The sequence below is a fragment of the Chroicocephalus ridibundus genome, chromosome 4 (assembly GCF_963924245.1).
Source record: "Chroicocephalus ridibundus chromosome 4, bChrRid1.1, whole genome shotgun sequence".
Classification (NCBI taxonomy): domain Eukaryota; kingdom Metazoa; phylum Chordata; class Aves; order Charadriiformes; family Laridae; genus Chroicocephalus; species Chroicocephalus ridibundus.
Genome location: NC_086287.1, coordinates 72,691,545 through 72,708,259, shown reverse-complemented (window position 1 = coordinate 72,708,259; position 16,715 = coordinate 72,691,545). Strand labels below are relative to the sequence as shown.

At 47.2% G+C, this 16,715-nt stretch overlaps 2 protein-coding genes across 6 annotated transcripts in view; one reads left to right on the top strand and one right to left on the bottom strand.

The window, feature by feature from the left end:
• The window catches only part of POLR2C (RNA polymerase II subunit C), a 241,815-nt gene that overhangs the window by 186,363 nt on the left and 38,737 nt on the right, over positions 1–16,715 (top strand). The window lies entirely within an intron of this gene.
• GFOD2 (Gfo/Idh/MocA-like oxidoreductase domain containing 2) lies at positions 1,675–16,681 on the bottom strand. Of its 5 annotated transcripts, none has more exons than XM_063333982.1 (3): positions 16,571–16,681; positions 10,689–11,032; positions 1,675–3,957 (listed from the first exon to the last, which is right to left on the bottom strand). In XM_063333982.1, the coding sequence occupies exons 2-3, from the start codon at positions 10,945–10,947 to the stop codon at positions 3,059–3,061; spliced, it is 1,158 nt and encodes a 385-aa protein (XP_063190052.1). In that variant the 5' UTR covers positions 10,948–11,032; positions 16,571–16,681; the 3' UTR covers positions 1,675–3,058. The 5 variants fall into 5 exon arrangements, with proteins under 5 accessions (XP_063190052.1, XP_063190051.1, XP_063190054.1 ...); XM_063333981.1 differs by lacking the exon at positions 16,571–16,681 and adding an exon at positions 11,377–11,400; XM_063333984.1 differs by lacking the exons at positions 10,689–11,032; positions 16,571–16,681 and adding exons at positions 9,200–9,297; positions 9,936–9,950.

The following is a 16,715-nucleotide window of genomic DNA, read 5'->3' as shown; positions in this document are numbered from 1 at the left end:
CCAGAGCCTTCTCTTCTCCAGGCTGAACCCCCACAGCTCTCTCAGCCTGTCCTCACATCAGAGGGGCCCCAGCCCTCGGATCATCTTCATGGCCCTCCTCTGGACCCGCTCCAACAGGTCCATGTCCTTCTTGTGCTGAGGGCTCCAGAGCTGGACACAGTACTCCACGTGGGTTCTCACCAGAGCAGAGCAGAGGGACAGAATCACCTCTCTGGATCTGCTGGCCACGCTTCTTTTGATGCGGCCCAAGGTACAATTGGCCTTCTGGGCTGGAAGAGCACATTGTTGGCTCGTGTTCACCTTTTCATCCACCAGTACCCCCAAGGCCTTTTCCGCATGGCTGCTCTCTATCGCATCTTTGGCCATAACCACGCTTTTCCCTCATAACGGTACATCTCTGTGCCATTGCCCTGGACCTGGGTGATTAAACAAATTTCAGAGCATTTATTGCTGAGCGGAGGAGGCACAGGTGCTGGGGTCAGCCTTCGCCCGCTGAGGCACCCCTTTGGTTGCCGCATCACTCTCTCCAGGCTGTAAAATGCCATTGTGTTTATAAAGGAGCTGTGCAAGAGCCTGTTTCTCCTGCCATGGTACAACGAAGACAGAGACCACTTCTCCGCTTACAGTCAGCCTCTCCTGAACACTCCAGGGTGCAAAAGACACACAAAATCCCAGAGTTTTCCTGGCTGCTGGCTTAACGGATGGGACTTGGTGCTGGTCTTTGTAGACCCGTTCGTTGTAGCGGCGTTTGTGGGGAGGGGGCCACTGGGGTCCCTCGTCCCTGTTGGAGCAGGGCCGTCACCAGTGCCAGATCGGGATGGCCGCAGCCGTGTCTTGCGGAGCCCTGCCGTCCCTGAGGATGGAGACTCCCCACCCCCTGGTGACCTCTCCCAGGGCTGCAGCATCCCCTGAACCTCTGTCACCACCATGGCCAGCCGCATGGGCTGGAGCTCAGGAGACGTTATCTCAGCTGCTTTACATAGCCCACAGTCGTCACATGAGATGCTCAGAGCTACGGCAGGAACGCCTGTAAAGGAAGGCTGGCAGAGACACAGCTCTCACTCCTCCACCTGCCAGAGCTGGGAACAGTGAACAAATACCAACCCTTTGCTTTCTTCATCCAGCTGACAGGAGAGATGAGATTGTGCAGAGCACAGGAACAGCCACGCTCCTACCCTTTAAAATGGCATGTCAGTAGACTTGTTTCTGTTGAAAGTAAATACCTACGGGTAAATAGTTGATTTATAAACTGAGCAAAGAAAGCGGTCCCATCAATGCTACGGGGATTTTGATTCTTACCAGCAATTTCCATGATGAGTCAGGCTGAAAGATAACGATCCTGTTAATTTCACAAGTTGACACAGTAAGTCCAAGATAGGCAAGAGGATCCCCAAAACCAGCTACACAACAGCCACAGCCCAAAGGCAACAGCAAAGAGGTGAGAAATAGATCTTCTGATGGGACTTACTTTCCCTGGGTGACAAATGGGTGACACTTGCTAGGACAGCACAGAGCTGCCTCCTGCTTTTTCCACAGCCAAGCTCCCCGGCTGGCAGCAACGGAGCACAGCCATAGGGAAGGGCTCGAGAGGTCCTGAGCCCCAGCTGTCGGCCTCCTGTTCACGTTTATCAGGATGGTTTCAGCTTGACCAAATCAAACACGAGCACACAGATGCATAAAGAATGCCCTCAACAAACACAACTTTTTATTTCTGTAGAAAACAAGATATTTTTCAGGAAGGACCAGCTTATGAAACAGCAGTTTGCATGTTAATATACATAAATACACTGGGTTACAATTTAGTGGGAAACACATTTTAAAAAAAAAAAAGCTTTCAAGTACACAAAATAAATGTAGTAAAATTGGACTGTCCCTTCCGCATACCTGCCTCGGAGACAAACATTTCTCATACGGAATGAACTTCCACCCACGATCTGCCAACAGACCTCTCCACTGGACAAGCTGCGGGAGGGCGCGAGGATGGGCAGGGCCGGAGGGTTAATATCCAGTGTTTGAGATTAAGAGCAGACTTACCCATGGCAGCTCAGTCCCTGTTCTCTCAACTATCAGGATGTGTATAGCGTGACAATTACCCGGCCAGCACGGTAAGGGAGCTGCAAGACATAGGAAAAACCTCCTGACTTCAATCTTCAGGTCCCCGGAAGGTTAATGCTGTACAACTTCATTACCCACCACACCGTGGAGATCCCGTGACCCGGGGAGGCATTGATTAACAGTGGCAGAAATGAGAACGTGGCACCGCAGTCACGGCCTCGGGGCTGCCAAGGCAGTAAACGCAACCGACGGACACAGAGCTTACGGAAAAAAGCTGCTGGATGCAGACAGCCTCTTGAGTAGAAGGAATCGTGTCTACAGGTGTGGAAGAATTGCATAAATCATCACAGACTTCCTGAAGATTTTCCTGCCAAGATACTGTCACCAGAGAATTCGTAGCATCATTTAAATAAAATACCAGTTTAAATGAATTGGAAGGACATTTGCCACGTGCAGGAAACCAAAAGGCCGATCCTTGCGTTACACACTTTAATCCGTTCCTTCTACTTTTTGTCCTATAGGAGCTTAGAGACCTGTTACATCACTCAACTTTTTTTATAAAAAAATTTTACAAACCAAGGAGTAAAACCTAATCAGCCTCCAGAAGAGAAGGAAAAGGCACACGAACAACAGATACTCCCTGATCTTGCTCTACATGCTCTCATGTTAAAATTGTTAAAACACAAAACCTGTGCAGCAGGGGTTGTGTCCCATTTCCGAGCCATGCAACGGCAGAGATCCCACGCTTCACCACAGCTACTGCAAGTGCAAAGGGAAATTCAAGTTTTCCTACCAGTCTCCAAGAGAGAAATTAAATGTTTGCAAAACCAGAAACATTTAAAACTCTTTAAACAATTTAAATCAGAACATGACATATTTTACACGTTTAAAAACCCAAGGAACTCAGGTTATTAAATAAGGATCTACATATCTTAAAAACAGAGAGGTTTTTTTACATTACAGCCAGAAGTGTTAATTGTCCTATCTTCCAAAGCAGGAATGTTCATAAGTTATTTCTTTGCAGCGCCTCGCAGAGGTTTTGATTTGCATCTGGTTCCTCGGTCATCACCTCCACAGCCTCCCACTCCCCCGACCTGCTGGATTTCTTGATGGCCTCTACTACACTCTGCATGTACAGGCCATCTTCAAAAGAGGCTGCCATGGAGACAGGTTTATGATCCCATGTCCGACGGTCTTCCTGATCTTGGAAAGACTGCCGCAGTGCTTGCACCATGTACACCATTCCTTTTAGGTAAAGCAGTGGGATGTCTTTAAACCCCATATCCAAAAGGCCCTTGTTGACAGGCAGAGAGTCTGTAAACAGTAGTTCTTCTTGGAGCGCGGTGTTTTTCTGTCCGTACAAGTCCGTCCCACGAGCTATGAGACGACCGGTAGACCCAACAATCATGACTTCATGGATGAATGATCCAGGCATGTTGAAGTTGAGAGTCACAGTGCAACAGACACCCTCGCTCATTAGCATCTGGAAAAAGCAGAAGTCATCGCTAGTGACGTGGCGGATCCCGCTTATAGCCGTGTTCTGCTTCACAAAAGTCTTGAGCAAACCGTGGACCTTCTCTGCTCTCCTGCTGATGAGGTGAGTTAGGAGGTCGATAATGTAGGTGCCCATTGTATGCAGACCACCTCCCCCCATCAGCTCATCGCAGATCCAGTTGTACTTGTGGCTGAGCAGGCTTCCCCCATAAACGCGTACGTCGCAGATCATGACATTGCCCACGTAGTGTTCTTCTATCAACTGCTTCATCTTCACAAAGGCAGGCAAGAAACGGAGAACATTGCCAACGATGCTCATCAGCTTTGGGTAATACCTGGCAGCTGTGACCATCCTGAAGGCATCCACAGAGGTAGCAGCTTTCTCACAGATGACATTCTTCCCTATTCCTGCAGCACAAATGAAAAAAAAGACTATAGCACACACGAGCAAAACACGCTCAGATGCCCCAAAGGCTGCCAAGAAGTGGGGGTTTTAAGAGTCAGGCTTTCCTGCTGCAGTTCAAAGGCAAAGGTCTAGGAACGAAAATAGGAACGCCGAGGGAAGCAAGGCTCAAAGCTGCTTCCAAGATGCTCCGATTGCAGAGCTGACAAACTCCCACAGAGAGAGGCTCCAAATAAAGAGAGGATTTTTACATCATGAAAGATAAATGGCCAAATGGCATCACATGGTATCAAAACAAGATGCAATTTGCATGTTGTAGCTATAAAATTATTTGAATGCCTGTACAGCCAGAGGAAAAAAAAAAGTCATGTACCCTGCAGGGAAGAGGTGAGTGGAGATTTGATTTTCATTTTGTATTTCACCACCACTATGAATTTATTATTTTAAATAGATTCATAGAAATGGGACATACAAGATAGTTATTGGCCTGCGTACAGAACACAAGAATTAGAAACAATGTTTTGGTTGGTGGATTCTTAAAAGCATAGCTAATTGGAAAGCAGAGCAGTTCAGTCTGCACGGGCAGCCTGCTAGTACAATTACACTGCAAAGGTGACTGAGTTCCGCAGATGACAGCTGCACTCGCAAGCTGATCCGCTGGTTTTTATTCCTACTGACACACTTCACCTTGTGCTCAGCCTGGGCACTCAATAATTCTTTTTTTTTTTTAATGTAAAGCAGAAATCAAGTCATACAAAAGAGCATCCTGGTGCAAGCTTCAACCAAATTCCTACATTCGGTGCTCTGCTGGTATTCCTTCTTCCTCCCCCATTTTCACCCTTTTCTCATGACACGCTTTACTTTTCTCATATACATCTATTCTGATAAACTACTCATCTAAACAACATTTTTTCAATGTAACAACCAGGGGTATACCTAGTGTCTCCAGATATTAATGGTTGGTGTCAGACCTGAAGGTCGGTCACATCATCCCACAGTTTCTGCCTAGGAATTGCAGGAATCACTGCACGTGGTGGTAGGCACCTCTCTAAAAGCTTCTCCTTACCCAAGAGCAGACTGCACTCCCTGCTCAGAACAGCTTTTAATCAACTCCCCGATGAGAAGACACCACCAGCACAAGTGCTTAAATTGGTCTCTCGCACAAGAAGGGAAGCCAGATCCCACACCGCAGCTCCTGCTCTCAGCACTCCACCTCCTGGCTGCGCTGAGCAAGCCTTTCAGGAACCCTCCAAGCAGTCCAGGGGCCAGCCAGCTCCTCGGCCAGGGAACTACAGCTAAAGAAAACTCAGAACCTGTATTTCTAATAGACACACACGCAAAATCTGGTCAGATAACGAGCAGACTATAATTTTTAGCGGTCTCTTTCAAAGAAACCCCCTAAATAGATGTGAGTCAACAGAAGCTTTAATGAACAACGGGTAAGGTCAAACTCCCTGGACAACCTGGCCATCCTTGCTAAGCCCCTTTGTCAGGGACCATTTCTGACTTTCCTGTCCCCAATCCTGCTGCTGACATGAGGCACAACGCTCTGTTCAATATTCTGCAGGGCTTGCTGAGTGCCTCTTGAGGTGCTTCAACACCTGGCTTACCTGCCTTCTTGTTTAAATGGCACTTATCTCAGGCCAGGTTAGAGTAAAATACAAGCAAAAAGAAAAAGCGAAAGGATCGTCACAGCATCCTAAGCAGACCGCAGTCCTCCAAGTTCAGCAAAAATAAAAGCGACTCTCGATCCATGTACTCACAGGGTACAGCTCTGCAGTCACTGCTCTGCCAGTGCTGCTCTCCCCCTTACACAACACCATGCCCTCCGCCATGTATTTCGTGGTACACCCAGCTCAGGGTACAAACCCACCGCAGAAATACTCACTCATCTTGGCTCTTTTTCTGGCAGGTTTTTACCCCAAGCTGGCTCTCCAAGGAGCCTGAGAGAGTCCACACAAAAGGGGCTAGGTTCCTGCAGCAGGGGACCGAGAGCAGAGAGGGCCAAGCCAGAGACCACCGCTGCCACGCGAGGACAGACGTTTCACGGTGGGCGGTCGATCACCCCAAGCTGCCCTTGTTCTGCCACTCCCATGCCCACCCTCACCCTGCGTCAGCGCTGTGCTCTCTGTGCCAGCGGAGGCCAAGCCACTTGAGGAGCTAAAACTGACTGATGCTTGTTTTGGGAACGGCAGCCAGAGCAGCGCACCGACAGCTCGTCACAGCACGCCGACCGCTGCCAGAGCACCAGGACGGGGACCTGGGTACACCTTAACATTTCTGGATAATGCTGCGGTTGCCCTCAGTGGGACATGCCCCCAGCTGTCCCCAGGCTAACACAGATGGCCGTGCAGCCAGAATAAAGGCTGAATCAGAGATGACTACAAGGTCCCTCATGTTTTCTGAGACAGAGCAACTTACAACCCTCATCTTGTTACTATTATTTTAATAATGAGTAAAGTGAACTTTGTACCATATTGTTTTCTTAAATCACCGCTGCAAAATTTTCGGTTGAGGTCCCCACCAGCGAGGAGAATCATAGAATCATGGAATCATTTAGGTTGGAAAAGACCTTTAAGATCATCGAGTCCAACCATTAACATGAGAGCCACCATGGGGCTCTGGGGCTTTTTGGAGCCCTCTGTAAGCCAGTTCAGCTCGGGAAGCATCTTTCCAACCAGGTGGGTTAAATCAGCTCACAGGTATGTCTAAGTTCACAGCTGCAAGCCTGGGCCACATCCAAAACTTGCCATACGTGAAGTATTTTACAGTCCTGGTTAATAAAATGCAAGCACAGAAAACTTGCTGCTTTCTCATGCTACCTGGTGGACGCTACCCAAAGTGGTGACAGCAGCTGGGGATGGAAACAGGTCCCAGCTATTGCCAGGGCCCCCCAGCACACTCCTTCCTGCTGGTAGGGAGGGTGCCAGTGTGGGCACGAGGAAAGAGAAGGGGCCCTGCAGCCTGGTGGGGCCTTGGAAGGGGGAGCGTGCATGAAAAGATGGGAGAAGTGCAGACCAAACCTTAAAGAGTCCGCTGCCTCTGCAATCAACACGCATGTGATTGCATGCATGCCTCAGGCTGGGTGCAAACCAGCAGGCCACGATGACACCGAGGCCACACCTGGCCCACCGCTCCATCAAGGAGGTCCTTCGTGTCCCAGGGGGCCCACTGAGTGGCCTGGATGGGGAGAGGTCCCGCCACCCTGTGCGCGCGTGGGACAAGCAGGGGCAGCCGCACACAGGGGTGTCCCCGCAGCGCAGTCGGGAGGGGACCAGCCGCATGCCATGCAGCCTGCCCAGGCAGTGTGAGGAGCAGCCTTCTCACTGTGACAGGTACCACTTCACCTCTTCGGCTGTTTCGTTGCCTGGCTGTCCTTGCCACAGCTGCCCACGCAACACTTTCCACAAACAGCTCAAGTTCCCAGCCTTGCCCATCTCTGCATGGGTTACAACGTTGCCTCAAAATACTAAATGTATTTATCTCATGTAAATGTGTCCATTGAACTGAAGCTCCTCTTCTTTACATCCCTGAATAACATCAGATACCTGAGGTTGCCCCTAGGAAGATGTACAGCTGGCCGCTGTTGAAGCACACCTTTGTCCACCGTAAGAAGCTGGGAGTGACTGAGGAGTCTTCCCAAATAACTGGCTGCTTCAGACATACTTCCTTTGGGAACCTCCCAAAGAATGAACGCTCATTCCTAAACGCACTCCTTCATTTCATTTCTTGTTTGCCTACAGTTTGAAAAGGCCTCTGTGCTACCGGTGACCGAGACGGGAAGCACGATATGCAGAGAGCACTCGTAACATGCTTGTTCATCCTGTTTCAAGAACAGGAAATCTGGATCTGTCCCAGCACAAAGCAGTGACAGAGCGCTTTCTGACTCCTTCCTTCATAATTAACATACTATATATGTTTTATATAACACATATATAACATATTATACATGTCATATCATTAACATAACATAACCCCCGCCATGGCAGGGGGGTTGGAACTAGATGATCTTTAAGGTCCCTTCTAATACTAACCATTCTATGATTCTATATACGGGCTATAATTTGTAGGGACTCCACAAAGTCAGGGGTCAAGCAACCTATGTTATAAAGACGTCTTAAACGATGTAGTCAACCAGTATAAGCCAAGGGAGACAAGTAAAAGGTTCCTCTGTAGCCACTCCACAAGCCATCTGTTTGACAACAGGGCTCAGTACGTGCAGCAACATTATCTTCCGCATCCTGAAGAAATTTTATTCTGAGGATTTTGCATGTTCTGCCTCCCTGAACCCTGCCTCACGCACAAACATCCTGTGTTTTACATTCCACTCCAGCCGGTAACTCCGCTCTAGGCTCACCTAATGCAAAGGTGGATGCATTTCAACTGTGGGACGCGAACCACAACACAGACATTTTGTGAAATTAATTTAGTTCCTCCGAGATCAAATGAAGCACAAATTTTAGGATAGCTTCTTGCTTTGCCTGTTGCTGAGATAAACCATAAGATTACACTGATTTTAATTTGAATTATCCTCTGGGCTTTGGTCTGTTCTGTCTGGTTCATGAACTCCATCCAGTGTTACTGCTTTGTCCCCGCCATGCCAAAGTTGTGCCTACACTTGTTTATGGATGTCTGTCAGTACAAAACTTAAGCAAGCAAATTGTACTGCCTGGCAAAACTGCGTCTCTCTCTCCTCTCTGCCAGAAATAAAAATGTAAGCACATTTTTAAATAAAATAAAATGCACTTAAAAAAGTATACAAATAAATAATAAAAAGTCCCAACAAAGAAAAAAATACCAACAAAACACACAAGACCATTATCACTACACCACATCTGATCTTTCCTAAAAACCCAGTCTCTCAGCTGGTAAACACCAATCTGTTATATACAATCCACAGCCAATAATTCTCCAATTATAAACGTCACTATATCAATCCGAACTTCCAGAGAAAACATACTTTCCATCTTTGGCGCTACCCTGATTTTGTGTTCCTCCAGAACGCTCCATCATAGCAAGCCCTCCAACACTATCTTAAAATATGTCATGACGTACTTGGCAGCAGATCTACAAATACCACCATGACGAACCTAGAAAGCTGAAAGACAAGGTCAGCATCGTATTGGGTCTGAGACGCCTGCATCAGTTTGCGGATCAGAACGTTTCAGGACAGACAGAAGTGAAGGATAAACTACCCTTCGCTCCCTCATCCATTGATTTCCCTAGCTTTTTCAGCTTTCCACTTACCTATACTTGCAATCAAGCACACATATCACCGCCATACTTCTGCGCCAGCTTTATCTCACTTTCCTCCTCTGGATAATGCCATCTTACAGGTTCCCAGCCTTTGAAGAAAGAATCTCAATCCATTTTAGTTAATAATTCACCAGAGAAGGTTCAGTCTTCTCCTTTTAGTCCACTAGACAATCAAGAGCCATGAGAACTTCTGAAACACTCACTACTAGGAAGTATTGAAAAGAACTTTTAGTCTATTTAAAGGGATAAATTCTAACTTACAATTCAAATATTCAAAAATCAGAATACTTTAAATTCAAAGGACAGTACTCTAATAAGGTAAACAAACAAATCTAACAATGTAAAAAGAGAAAAAAAAAAATCCTGAAATCTCTCTCTGCATATCTAAGTGGCATTGCAAATGTTTGTGCAGGGAGTTGTTTACTTCCAAAACAAATTACTGTAGAGCAAAGAGGCTAAGAACAACAAACCACCCTGGCTCACATGGTCTGTGATATTACCCATCCTAAAATTAACTCATGCGGATCTCATGTAAACACGGTAAAAATATCACACTTGTTATTTAGAGAATTACATGGAAACTCACACCCACGCTGCACTACATGTGAGGACATTAACACTACAAAGTCACACGCTGGAGAATTAAGAAATGTCAGGACGCCTGGGCAGTTGGCTCCCACCTCCCTGCCCAACCAGTCTGGGGTGTCACCCCTTCTCTCCCAGACACCTTCACCCAGCCGGATTCCTCCTGCTGTGCCCAACATTTCCTTCTCCCCCCGCATCTGCCCTCCTGCGTCAAATGGAAGGATTCCTCCGGCACCCCGGATCATGCCAGCCTCCTATGGACATGGGTGTCCCCAGAGAGCTCCAAGTGGTGGCCAGGGTCACAGCACACTGGCTGAAAGCAGCATCTGCAGAGAATTTAGGTCTTAACTGACAAGATTCCACTAAGTGCATGCAAACATTTTTTCAAAGGCTTTTAACTTCCATGTTTGGTTTTATTTGTGGGGAAAACAGAAAGCAGAACTGAACAACTCCCTCACCCCAGGCAAATTTCGGTTCCCTATGGCAGAACGCGGGGAGATTTGAAATGAGCTAGGCTACTTAAGTTGTTTGGGGTTTTTTGTTTGGTTTTTTTTTTTTTAAGTGGGCATAGAAAACATTTTGCCCCCTCATCATCATCCCTGAAACAGCTCATTTTTATTAAGATCTCCCCACCATTAGTTCAGTCAGAAGAAGATGTGGGATATTTTAGCCCAATTGGTTCGAGATTTGCAAAGCTATAAGCAATTATAAATAGTATTTTTACAAAAAATTCTAAGTAACCTTTCCCACAGGTGGCGCTACCAATTCCACACAAACCCTTTAGCACTGTATTTGCATGTTTGTGCAACCAGCATCATGCTGGGGTAACGGCTTCAAATTTCAATCTGCCAATGAGCTACAGACTTTTGGCCCAACTCCAAAGATAAAAAGGTACCTAGAGCCTTCACAGCAATTTGTCGAGTTAGCGGTGGAGGGATATTGATGCAAACCAAATCTACGTCCTGGTGCAGCAAGACATCGTCAGTCCGACTCGTGTAGAAGGAGATGTTCATTTCCTCTGCCAGCTGTTTGGCTTCCTCCTCCGTCTTCCCCCAAAGTGCTTCAATGGAGAAGCCCTCTGCTCTCAGCAGGGGTACCAGTACCCGGGCAGTGCTGCCAGTTCCAAACACACCCACTCCAGGAAGCATTTTCATTCTGCATTCATTCAAGCATCAGGGTCTACACACAGGCCTTCGATAAAATGTTCAGCTGCTCAGCTTTCTGTTCCATCCACAGCTCCTAAAACGTGAAAAGCTACAAGTCAATACCAACAAAAGGCATATTTTGACATCAAATGCACCTAGCCTAAATGCTAGCTTCTATCCTTCACACAGCATTCAAATTTTTCAGAGCCTCATGAAAAAAAAAAAAAAACAACAAGCAAACAAAAAACAACACCCCCAAAACTGGCAATCCTTAGAGAAATAGTATTAAGGGACAAGTCAAACAATCCTATTATGGAATAATGGTAAGAAAGCAGCTTGATGAAGTCACGAGCATCTCCTGAGCTTCAAAACTCAGCACACACATACAGAAACACACACAAGCACGGTGGGACAAACCACAGATGGCGAGGCACAAACCGGGAGCAACAGAAAGCACCAAGGGGATAGGACACAGAGTCTATGGCACCGGCTGTAAAAGCAGTGCCGCTGTAGTTGTGATGATGTAAGTCTCTAAATGAGATAAAGGTTTGTGAGATGAGGCACTATCTTTTATTAGAGCGACTGAGATAGCTAGAAATAACAGGCAAGCTTTTGGGCACATAAATCTTTCTTCCAAATTAAATACACAAACTGAAAACAACTACTTGAGGCTTAACAATTTTATGGCAAGTAGTTAAGCCACTGCAGAGAACATCTAGAAAATATGTCCTGGGGGGAAACCTGCATTCACTGAGCTTGCTTAGCCTGGAGAGGAGAGGGCTACAAGGAGAGGTAATGTCAGTGTTTAAGTACACAGAAAACTGCTCTCAGAAAGGAAAAGGGCACTCCTCTAAGTCCACTGTGGGTAATTAGAAGTTTTACTTAATTCGGGACAGTTAAAAATATCTCCTCCTGCCCATGCCACTTAATCTCCAGGGATGCAGGGTTTTGCACAGAATTATCATATTCCCTGCACACAAACATCTGGTTAAGTCCCACTTTTTTGTTCTGTTAAGTAATTCCTGGTAAATTAATGCCTTTGGGTCCCTACTTGCCAGTTTGTCTTGGAACTGCTTCTGGCCACAACTGGCTGAACCGCCTTTAGCATTCACTTGAGCTCTAAATTCGAGGAGAGATGTTAGAAGTCTCCTCAATCTGTGACACTGCAGCAACCTACGTTTTCTTTAGAAGCTTAGGAAAAGGCAAAGACCATGTTGCAAAGAGAACTGGTACCACCAGATCAATACCTTTGGAAAAAAATCCCCACAAGCAACAAGAATCACAATCTATTTTGGAAAGTGATGGTCACACATCTCCCCATCCTAAAATACGCTAAGTTACAACGCGTGAAAGCAAATCCCAATACGGCACCAGGAAGCCCTAGCATGTAAGTGAAACTACCCACAGTGCAAATACTTTGTATGCTATCGGCATTTTCTTAGTCTGGGGGTGCCTACACTGACCAGCATAACAAAACTGCAATCCCAACTGAATTTCTAGGTATTCTTGTGGTATAGACACTAAATTAGGAACAGCAGCACTTGTGAATATTTCGCAAAACACACACAAATGTTTACAGATGCTATAAAACACCTCATGAATTATTTACTGAATTAATTCAGTATGGTTTTTGCTTGTTCTGTGTGATGTTAGATTTGCAGTGATACAGTCATGGTCTGTCTCTATAAGCAAGAGCTAAATTCATTTGAAATTTAATTAACTCCTTTTTATCCAACATTTAGCAAAACACTCAGATAAGGATGATATCAAAAGGATCTTGAAAATATTTACTATTCTAAGTAAAAGGGTAATTTACTGGCAGGAAAGATGGCTTGCATTCAGGCTTGTTTTCTATAAATGACCAAAACAAAAATAAAGTCTTGCAGCTGGATAGGCAGTAAGTGTAACTGGTAAAGTCCCCACACATCTATATTTGGCAGTTTACAGGCTGGAAGAAGAAAAAACTGCCTGCGGTAAAAAGAGTGTCATCTTTTTTTTTTTTTGAACAGACACAAGCTAAGCAAGGTAGAATACAGACAAGGTGAGTGTGGGCCCGGTTGCACCAGATTACACAGACATTCTCAACGTCATCAAAATTACACAACATGACAAAAGTTTAGAAAAAGTTGAATTCTTTGAAAAATGCTACTAAGAGCACACTGTAGCATGCACAATAGGAGATTCCTGCCACTCAGGATAAGTTGATTTCTCTAACACTCACCCATTTTAAGTTTTACTTTTTTCTGTTTCCTGTCCAACTGTCTCTTAAAAATCTCAGTCAGATGGAATTAATTTTAAACTCACTTCTTCCCAAAACATAATGCGCTGCTGTTGGTGTCACTAGTGGCTATCGGCACAAACCCACAAAAGGAGACCAACTCCTGATGGTAGAAGAACGTAAGGACACCAGCTCACCAGTGGTACCAGAACAATCAGTCAACCAACCCAGCCTAAGCAATGACTTCTAGCAAGGCAGCCACGCTCTCCGGGTACAAAGGCATGGCTTGCACGGTTACAGGGCCCAGCAGGGCTTGAAACCCCCCAAATAATGCAGCCAGTGGGCTCTGCAGAGCGGCACTGACCAGAGGGTACGCTTCTCTTCCCTCATCTGAGAGCAACCGCAACCTCTTATTCCCTCTTTAGTCTTTCACTGACTGGGAAGTCCTGGTTTGCGAGGACAGTCACACCTGGATGGATGTGGATGCCAGAGGGCAGCAAAACCACAGTTATTTGCACAGGGCAAGTCACAGAGCGTATGTGGCACAGGCAGAACCAGAGCAAATGCTGAAAGAGCTGTAACGGGAGGTTCAACACGAGCTTTTGAAAAGGGGGCACGTATTGGTACCCACCGCCCCGCACGCACACCTCGCAGACACACTCAAGTGCTGGTAGATGTGGCCAGCCTAGGCCACCCTGGGGACGCTATCTAAAAACCCACTGTATCAGAACGCAGCCACAGCTGAGGAGAGAGGCAGCTGTAACTAACAGTCTACTAAGATTGAACAGAGGCCCCAGGGGAACAGCACTGTGCCACCGCAGAAGTCCCCAGAGCACCGTTCTCTGGAGCTCTACATGCATTTCTGATACTTCTCTAAAGGCGGGGGGGGGGTGGCGGGGGGGAAAACAAAACTGGACAAGATGCAGACAAAGGTGATCAAAAGCATACAACATCTTCTACATAAGCATGACCTAAGCAAGCAAAGATTCCCCAGTCTGGAAAAGACGCGACTGAGAAGGATGTCACAGAAGGTAATAAAGTCATGAGTGGCTCAGGACGGAGAAAGACCAATTTTTCAGTGTTTCTCTCAATGCAAGAACTAATCAAACGCAGCTCAGAAAAGGCAGGATCAAAACAATCTGACGAAGGTGATTCCTCACACCAAACTTTGGTAAGCTGTGAAATGCCTTGCCACAGGATATTGTGGACATTAACCATTTACAAGGAGTCAAGAGAGAGTAGACAAGTTCAAGGAATCCACTGAGGGTCACTGTAAAAACACAGAAGTCACATCCAGCACAACAAGTAGCTGAGCCAAAAACTACTGAAAACTTAAATTCAGCAGAGCATGGAAATGGCTGTAAGAAAGAAACTCCTGCAACTGCGATCAACACCAACTTAGAATTAGGTAAAATTTCTACATATTTACTCTAGCAGCAAGCAAGCCTCAAACCTTCAAAACAAGTCTCACTAAATTAGTTACATAAATCATAAAACGCCTTTTATAAGCCAATCTTTCAGAAATTAAAATCCTCCTGCACTGATGTCTCTGGTCAACAAACACTGGATTGTGGAATACTTTTCTGACGATCCTCTCACGGAAACACCAAAAGGCAGGGCTTTTATCTGGAAGTGAAAACCAGACTGAAAGAAGTATCTCACATGTCAGGAGATACAAACAAATCGCCTTTTTAGAGAGATGAAATAATTGATGCCTGCAACATCATTCTGAACTTAAATTTTCAAATAGAGGCACTTCAAGCTTCTTAACCTTGTTGTTAGCTGCCATTCCTTTTTGTGATGACAAAACGTTTCTATTCTTGTTGAATTTCACGGTGAGTTTGAAGTCCCATCCTACAGTCACAGAAAGGAGCTGTTTGACTCTTTTGGGATACAGAGCAACAAGCATTTATGTGACCCAATGCAATGAAAAACCTTACAATTCCTACAGGATTCAACTCAATTCCACACTGAAGCAGTCAGGGAACTCAGGAGGCGAAAGTCTCAAAAAATATATGTTACAGTCAAGAACTACAGTGCCCAGAAACCTTTGTGGACCATTACAGATAGTAGTAAGAGGTAATAAAAGAACAACAGCCTGTATCCAGAAATACGCTTGTCAGCTTAACACTGGCTTTGCAGAAGGAGAAAGAAATTCATGCTTCTCCAACTCATCCTAAAAAGTTCCACTTTGGTTCCAAGGAAGGTGAGGCACATGCTGGAGCAGCACGCCAGCAACAGGGGCACTGTTTCCATCCAGCTGGTCGTTGCTGTTGAGTTTGCAAAGGAAAGACAAGTAACAAGGGCTGTACAAGTAATAAAGTTGTTACTGGTTGTGACATCCTCATGGGTATTAAGGTTGCATGAGAACCTTTGACAAAATCTACGTAGGAATCACTCAGATTTTCACTTTGCATTAGGGGTCTTGCACCAGTGACGTTAATGCACTGCAGAGACATCTTCCTGCGAAAACAGATGCTGCCACAGAACCGTCAGTTCTGCAAGGACCCCAGCAGAGGTGACTGAAATGCTGGTAGAGACTGCAGGCATCACGCTGCAAACCAGCAAGATCTCTGCAGGAACAGAGCTGCGGAACTCCACTGGTGCACCCTGAGAAACTGGAGGTCACCTCACACGTGAAATCCTTTTTTCCTGTCAAACTGTTCATCCAACCTCCTGGCACACGCACGCCTGAAGCTCTGAGCCACGGTTTGCATGCACGTGGTTCACGCGTCGATCTCAAAGAGACAGACATGCTTTTTTTACTAAACGTGCTTTTAACTCCGTGCAGGCAGGTTGTGTGATAATCCACGAATCCAACACCTCGAGCGACTCCCACCACACCTCAAGACAAGGCCGGCGCAGTGCTCTGTCCTTCCTGGTCCGGATGCTCAACGGCTAAGGCCCGTTTCTGGCACATCGCTTCCCGCAGGTACCGCCCGAGGTCAAAGGCGCGGGCAGGGGGTGCCAGGGACAACAGCAGCTGGAAAATCATGGAAGCCAAGACAGCCCTCACACTATCGCTGTGCTGCGAAGCTCCAGGCAGGGTCATGGCAGCCCCGGGTATGCCTCTGGTGTAGCCCGCGGTGCTCCCTGCTGACCGGGGGTGCAGGGCTCGGGCTGCTGCTCTTTGTGTGTGGGTCCCTCACGGGACCGGACCAGGCAGAGCCCCCTTCCTCCCTCCCTCCACCTCACCTCACCTCACCGCAGGGGGCTGGACCGGGCAGGCCCACTCTTCACCTCAGGGAGCCGGACCGGGCTCGGCTCAACTCACCTCACCGGCCCGCACCGAAGCGGTCCCTCCAGGCCTCTCCCCGGCCGCGCCCGGCGCGGCGCCCTCAGCCAGGGACGCTCTCCCCTGGCCGCCAAGCGGCGCCGGGCCGGGAGGGGGGGTTGGCCCCAAGCCACCCTTACCTGCCGCCGGAGGGGCCGCCACCGCGGCCGCCGCCCCCCGCGCATCCTCCCGCCGGGCGCGCTCCCGCGGCGCCCGCTCGCTCGCGGCGCGGCACCGCCCGGCCCGGCCCGCGCAGGCGCGGCAACTCCACACCTTCGCCGGGTA